At 39.0% G+C, this 8,214-nt stretch overlaps 1 protein-coding gene across 1 annotated transcript; it reads left to right on the top strand.

The window, feature by feature from the left end:
* Positions 1-2,589: 2,589 nt before the first annotated feature.
* Positions 2,590-3,622, top strand: LOC119073068. Its single transcript, XM_037178372.1, has 2 exons — positions 2,590-2,965; positions 3,245-3,622. The coding sequence occupies exons 1-2, from the start codon at positions 2,621-2,623 to the stop codon at positions 3,614-3,616; spliced, it is 717 nt and encodes a 238-aa protein (XP_037034267.1). The 5' UTR covers positions 2,590-2,620; the 3' UTR covers positions 3,617-3,622.
* The last annotated feature ends 4,592 nt before the right edge of the window (positions 3,623-8,214 follow it).

The raw sequence follows: 8,214 nt of genomic DNA, 5'->3' as shown, positions 1-8,214 counted from the left end.
GAGAGTAAGCTTGTTCAAACGGAAATACTCAGCAACAACCCGCAAGTCTTCGGATAGATCGGAAACGTTTTGAGCGACGACTGCAGAAGAGACGAACATATTCGTATCGTCGGCAAATCCGAAGGGAGTGGAATGGATCGGCAGCTTGAAAAAATCGTTAATGAACACTACAAAAAGCAAAGGTGACAGGACGCCACCTTGCGGAACACCGATCGTCACATCAACCAACGGACTAGTGACTCCATTACACACCGTGCACTGCTTTCTATCGGTCAGATAGCTTCTGATCAAATCGTGTGCAACACCCCTCACCCCAGCACGCTCTAACTTGATGAGAAGCAGCTTGTGGACAACTGTGTCAAACGCTTTGGACAGGTCTATAAACAGTCCAGAGACCACCTTCTTATCATCAATGTCCTTATTAATCACATTGATCAGCTCAAACAAAGCAGTGTGCATACCGCTCCCATCCCTAAATCCATACTGGCGTACATTGAAAAAGTTGCAACTCTTGAGGAAGCGAGTGAGAGCGCGTTGAATGACAATTTCTAAAATCTTATTAACCGCTGGTAGCAGCGAAATTGGTCGATAGTTTCCTACTTCATCTTCCAAACCCTTTTTATAAGCAGGCACGACCAAGGCAACCTTAAGCCCGTCAGGATACTTGCCATAGAATAAACAGAGATTGAATATATCGCACAAAAATGGTGCAATCGCGGACGAACAACACTTTAAGGAACCAACCGATATCCCATCGTGTCCTGGAGCCTTGTCTACTTCCATCTTGGCAATAATCGCCACGATTTCATCGTCAGTCACAGGGTCAAAAAAAATGGACAACGGATTATCCGTCAAAGTGTTAAACTCATTTAGATCATCTTGATCAGTCGCCGGAATACTATCGGCCAAATCTTCACCCACCTTCGCGAAAAACTCGTTAAAATATCGAGATACCAAGCTTTCACTAATGGCCGATCCATTACTCCTCAGAGAAACCGTTTGCTTTTTACGTTTCGATCTACCCAATAGACCGTTTATATTCTTCCACATGCGCCTGGAATCATCGCATTCCCTGAACAAGTCTTCGTAATAACACTCTTTGTACTGAGTCCGGTACCTCTCAAATTCAACCTTCAGTACTTCAAGTTTGCTGTCTAGGTGAGAGAAATCGAGCCGCGAACGACGCTTCTTCTTAATCTTTCTCCTCAAGTTACCAATCTTTCGAGTCAAATACTCAAGGTGTTCATTCATAAACGGACAGTTCAAGTGCTTTCTTTTAACCCTAAGTTTCCTGGCGCAGGAGTATTGGGAAACCGTTGATTTGAAAGAAGAAGAAAAGAAAGAATAAAGCACATTGACATCATCCGACTGAGGCAAAGCTGCCGGATCATAAAGCTGTGAAAGTTTAGCAGTGACTTTATCATAATCGGTGACAGTTTTGGTGACATAGACATACTTGTCACTTGCCGGGAGTGGCACAGTAGAGATAACGACGTTGTGGTCACTGTATTGATGTGCAATAGTTGCACAGTGGAAGGTGACAGCCTTGTCACAATTAAAAACTGCATGGTCTAGCATCGTCTTACTTTGTGGCCTAGTCACCTTGTTATTACCAATGGCATAGTTACAACTCTCCAAAATGTTGGCATAGCGTCGTTTGACTGAAGACACACGGCGAAGACTGTTACTCAACATGTCAATGTTTAAATCGCCTGCTATCATACCGAACTTATCTTCATCAATGGCTTTTGCCAAGTGGTCAAGAAACTCATCTGCATTAGATTCAACAGGAGGCCTGTAGTAGGAATGAATCTTAAACTTAGAAGCTATGTCGTTCGCCGGCAAACGAACAGTCAAAGAAATGGAAAAAAAGGAAGTACTGACGATCTCATCAACCGAAAAACTCAAACTGTCCAGAACAAAGACAGCTAAGCCACCACCAAAGCCATTTTTAGACGCAAAACAAGCGTTATAGCCCGGCAAAACGTAAAGATCTTCTTCATCAACTCCTATCCAGGATTCTCCAATAATAATCACATCATAGATACTGGGAAATTTTCCCACGAAGCTTACAAACAAGTCGAACCGATTCAAATCTTTTATGCTTCTAAAATTTACTTGAAAAACACGTAGTCCGTCTATCAGAGCAGCGGACGACTTACAAAATTTCGTTACACTATCAAATTCGTTGTTCAGAAATATCGGTAATTCACCGATGGAACTCATAGTGAGTGTTGTGAAAATTCAAAAAATAATTTCAGAAAAGAATAAACAAAAAATAAAAAAAAATAAAAAAAAAATAAAATTCAAAAACAAATTCAACGAAAAATCAACATGAAACGATCGAATGCATGTAATGAAGCTAATCACTTCCATGAAGCCTGTCAAAATTGGTGTAAAAATTTACGTTAATCGCCTGACAACCATCATTCTTCCTCAGATATATTTTTCCCTTGCTTGTCCATAAATACTTAAAGTTGTTTGCACTTTTGAATAGCTTTGCCGTATAAAATAATTTCTTTCTCGCTCTAGTCAAACGTTCATTAACAAAAATAAAGGTTTCTTTGCAATTCCCATCATACTCGAAAATGATTTAATAACACAGGGTTCCTCGTCTAACATGCATCGCAGTGCCACCTTTGAAGAAACTGTGTTAAGAAGTCTGAATGAGTTGAAGAACGCACAAAAGAAACAGGAAGAGCGACAAGTCTTATTTGAGGCTAAAATGATTGTAAAACATGACAATCTTGTTAATGATTTGTTCCAAACACAAGGTCGTAATCCAAATCTGGGACAAAAGAAAGATCTGGAACCTGTCCGGCCTGAGGTACATCCCGTAAACCCAGTCCCTCTTGTTGAAGATGACTTTGAAGATTTGGATGAGAATTTTCCAGTTCGGCGTCTGCGGGGAGTTGAAAAATTAGAGTGGAATTTAAGAACGAACCTGGACCTTAAACTACGATTGGTAATAACTAATTTTCTTACAACTTATACTCCACCAAGCCCTCCAAAAGTGCAAGGTTAAAAAGGTAAAATCACAGGAATGAACCGAGGCCAGTACCTATTTTTGGTATTTACATTCCCGAAAATTCTTTAAATTTCAGTAAGAATGTTGAATTCTGAATTCTCTTAAATACCATCCGAGCTTAATGCATTAGGGAACTAATGTAAAATTGGTCCTAACCAAAATGGAATTTTTATTTCAAAAATATTCTGACGGGAGATATCTATTTTATTCCTCCAGAAATCTCGAGCTGATGAATTTATCACTAAAAAGCCGAAAAAGACCATTCGCCTGATAATGAAATATCTGTTTCTGGACAGTGTGCTCGAGCACTACTGCTGGAATGGGACGTCAGAAAAACAGGCCTTCAAAAAACTAACATCAATCAACAATTTCATTTTCGGAGTCATCGCTGCTCACTTCAAAAAATACAAAAGGGATCAATACCAAAGTTATATGGCTGACTGGCTAAAACACGCGAAAAGTCGTCAGCGGACTGTAACATACACATATCCACAACGTAGAGGTGAAACCCGCAACGCCAACGATGATGACGACGACAATGATGATGATGACCAGACCGATGATAATAGTGACGAGCAAGATTGGTAGACAAGATTGGTCGAATCAATAATTTCCTTTTACTTTTTTCATTTTTGGTTTTCTGTTGTGAGTTAAATTTTACTTTTTCTGTTACTTGCTTCAGTTCTTTCGTTTTTTCTTCTTCAATAAATTGGAAAAAAACTAAAAGTGCGTTTAAAATATTTTGGAATGACGAGATTAGTGATTGGAAAAGCTGGTGCTGCTGATACTACACTATAGTACGAGCTATAATAATAGTACGAGGTTGTTTGGACACAGGTACGGAGGTAGAACTACGATAGTCTACTGTCGTTTAACAGTAGTATGACGCTAGCTAAAAGGTAGACAGACGTTATTTATACGGTGATATGACGATAGTTCAACGGTAGTTCAACAGTGGTATAACGTTTACTATTATGGTAGTATGCCAGTTGTACCACGGTAATAAGACGCTAGTTAAACATTGTTATGTCCGTTAGTCCAATTGTAGTCCAAAGTTTGTACGACGGTGACATGACGCTAGTTAGACGGTAGTATAACAGTGGTACCACGGTAATAATACTCTAGTTCAACGGTACTTTGCGACTCAATAAAAAGTAACAACGGTAGTTTATCAGTAGTTTGACGGTAAATATATAGTTGAATAAGGATTTAAAGCTTGTATTGTAGTTGCCTAATGGTTGTTCTACTCTTCAAAATTGAAATACTTCCCGTTTATTACGGTTGCAAACAGGTAAAACTACCAAAAATTGTTACTTGGGGGCGTTCTAGTATTCATTTGTAAATATTTTGTGCCTATAAATACGGTTGCTTATTCTAAATAAAATCATATCATTCTGAACTCTCATCGAGTACACATGTTTCTCTTGTGGAATTGATATCCTCAAGTCCCACACATATTTATGCAAAAACTTTTGCAGTATGGATCTCTGCATGCGCTGACTTTAAGCGCGATTATTTACGTTTCACCTGCTCGTTTTTGACCACCTTCAGCGTTGGAAGTTTACCGGTGCTAACATTCTTAACTCTTAGGACTCGTCCATATGCTCCTTCTTCAAGTAGGTTAGTTGTGTTACTGTTGCGATATCCATTCCGCTACCATGGAATGCACTTAAGGATTAACTAAAAAATACAAAGATTGGAAAGAAATGCAATACCTCTCAAATATTAAAGTTTTATTACCCTTAATCCCTTCTTTGGCCACTCTGCGCAATCGGCGACTATATATACCTTCATTTTCCACCACAACAACAAAACCAAATGAACCGTCCGAAGTTTGGGAATCGTCGGGTAATAAACTCATTAGCCTCCTAATATTACATTAGGACCAACGTACCTGAGTGTATGACAAGAATTATCTTTTCCAATTTTGTCTTTCTTTTCATTACAAATTTCCGATATTGCTCAGCCAAATGAATTTTCGTATTTTTGGTTCACTGTTTGCAGTAAATACAGTCATTCAGTAATGAGTTTATTACCCAAATATTCCGAAACTTCGGACGGTGCATCTGTTTTTTGCTTAGATGAATTATTCCTAGACAGGTAACTCGTGCGGTAGAATCTTACACCAACACATGTAGGCGTTGATATTTTTGGTGTAGCTGTCAGTTTAGTATTTTGCAAATCCAGTATTGCGAATGAAAAGTTTGGTTTTTGTTTCTGGGACAAACCTTCTACATATTTTTCAATCCATTGGAATAAATCACTTTTCTTGGGGTACACTTGCGGTCTCTGAAAGTTTTCAACTTCATCCCCAAGGTAATCGTTCTAAATTTATTTATTTTTTTTAAATTCAAGAGATTTGTGTGGTACAATATTCGAATTCTTCGTGCTAATTTTGCCCACTAATTCTCACAGTATCAAATATTTCGATTTTTACGTAATTTTGTGCCCAATGAAGGTACATCGCAGCAAGCCACAAGTGCTCCGCAAAATCTTACACTGACGGCTGCTTCACCTCCACAAGATGAGGATTTCAGAGTCTATAGAGTCGAATTATTTGACACGAGTGACATTGGTTACTAGATGTATAATAAAGCGGATAGTAAAACGGAGTGGTCAATCTACTACTTTAGTGATACATCTAAGCATATGGTATAAAGGCTTCTTTGTTGCACTGGTGGACTCATTTTATGGAGAGTTCGACATGCTGACATGTTTTTCCAACTTGGCTTTCATCCGCCAATTTTGAAACCATATCTTTATTGTCACTTCTGGAAGGCTCATTTGTTTCGATAGCTGTAGTCGTACGATTCTGGTTATGTACGCGTTTTCCTTAAAAGTCTTCTCCAGTTGTGATATTTGCTCCACCAGCCCGTGCTCGCTACGGTCCATCTAAATGAATACGTTAGAAAAATGTTGTTCTTATTTCGAGGTTTGCGTAACGGCTTTTCGCGGTTCTGATTGATATTTCGAGGTTTGCGTAACGGCTATTTGCGGTTCTAATTGATATGCGACGACGAAACCGAAAATTTCGATAGAATTGAGTTTTATAATAAAATAGAAAACTTAGAATCGATCAGCGTGATTTTTCATTCTATGGCATCTCCACTTCTAGTTCATTGCCGTGGCTTCACCACATCTTCGCTAATCTCATCAATCACACTAACCGTGACGTCATAAAAATCCAAAAGGGTGAAAGTGACACAATTTCTTGTGTCTACTTACAAAATAACTGATATCACTGAGGGTGACGCATTCAGCGTCTGAACAACAAAAATTCGGTACGCGACTCGTCACCTCAGTGCACGAAGCAACAACTCGGTGCATCGTGCGTCACCTCGATGCACCACGCATCAATTCGGTGTACAACGCGTCACCTCGGTGCACTACGCGTCACCACGATGCACCGCACGTCACCTCGATGCACCACGTCACTTATTCATACAGTTTCGTTGGCGAATGACACTTCTAGAAAATGACGGCCATCTTGAAATTTCGTATTTGTAAAATATTTTTGCTTCTACTCGTTCTGCGGCATGTAGAGAGTTGGGATAAATTGTCACTTGATTTGATTAGATTTGATTTGTTTAGAGACCGTATTCAGCTTTTGCATGGGTGGATCAGCTGAAGAACAGCTGAAGAAAATTTATGCTGAAATGCTTGATTTATGATTTCCATATACATTATTCTAAGAAATGGGTTATGTGCGCGTGGAACGTCCGTATAATAAGCTCCCGTCGTGCCCCAAGGAGCAATCAACCGTCGGGGCCTACACGCGTTCTCCCACTCTTGTTTCGAGATGACCCTCAATACTGCCTTTCTAAAGGGTTTCATCTTCAGTACAACCAGTTACAAACTTTAACATCGTGAAATCTGGGTGCCATCGTCCTCGACCCGATGAACGTTACAAGCTTCCAGATGATATTTCCAAAAACTTCTTGCACCTCATGTCAAAAATGTAATTAGTTAGGTGTCAAGCACACACACATGCGCTGCACGTTTTGCAAAAAATAAAAGTCTATTTGGCAAAGCTTGTGGCAATAAAACTTTATTGGTACAGGAACAATTCGTCTTCCGTTGGCCGATAGTTTTACGAAATGATTGGTCACTGTAATAGAAGCATCCCACAAAAACCTCAAAGAGGAAAAGGTGACGCTAGTGTAGTAAAAATTAAACTTCCAAAACATTTGATATCGGTTTTGGTGACGCATTCTGCGCCTCAACGTAATCAATTTTCACCAAGAAAATTTTAACAAGAAAATATGTCGACTAGAAGTTTACCGATGACGGGTATGCCACGAAGTGGCCTTGCTTGTAATGAATCTCATTAAATAAATTCGTTGTTAATTTAACAACAAAATTCTGCATCAAAACAGTTAAAATAGCCGTTGCCGTAGAATGTTAAGAGTGTAATGATCACATGACCGAACAACACGCTGATTAAAAAGTTAAGTAAATTATATCTGAAACTTTATTATCCATTAAAAAAATCAGAGAACGTTTTGTTTTGCCGGAATATTGTAGGTATTGTAAATGATATAAAATGGCAACTGTTCAACACTAATGCGTTTTCCTTCAAATACAGATCCGTTTAGTGCTTTATGGGTCGTATGCCATAAAATACTCTAAAATGTTTGTTCCAAAGGTGGTACAGCGATGAACTATCACAATGACTGTATTTTTCTAAAGAGAAATGAGAAATTTAGAAAAAGACGGTCATTATGACACGGTCATTTTTTTTTTTTGAAGAAGAAGAAGAATGTCAACAAAGTTTTTAATTGCATTTGTAAACGTAAATTTTGATTTTTGTATCAGTTTTTCAACAGTCTATTGTGATTAAAGTGACTTAATAGATGTTAAAGTTAAAGGAAGCCAAAGGATAGAACGATCCCAGAATTCTTATTAGCTACTAGGTTAAGCTTTTAAAGGACGAATAACCTTTTGCTCAGATAGGTTCAAAAGAATGGGCAAAGCTTTATGGAAAAGAATGTTCAAAAAGAGTAACACTACCCCGTCGGGCACTGTGCACTTTGATAGGCACGGTGGTCCCGGAACGTGCAGAAATGTGCGGGTCAGAGCTCGAGGATTACCGGGGGCGAGCAAAGTAAAGCTTTCATACTCACCCACCCGCAGTAGCAAGCGTGGTGTTTTAATGCTAAAAACCTTCGAACGAAGCCATAACGAAT

The sequence above is a fragment of the Bradysia coprophila genome, unplaced genomic scaffold (assembly GCF_014529535.1).
Source record: "Bradysia coprophila strain Holo2 unplaced genomic scaffold, BU_Bcop_v1 contig_126, whole genome shotgun sequence".
Taxonomy (NCBI): domain Eukaryota; kingdom Metazoa; phylum Arthropoda; class Insecta; order Diptera; family Sciaridae; genus Bradysia; species Bradysia coprophila.
This window is presented reverse-complemented; position numbering and strand designations above follow the sequence as displayed.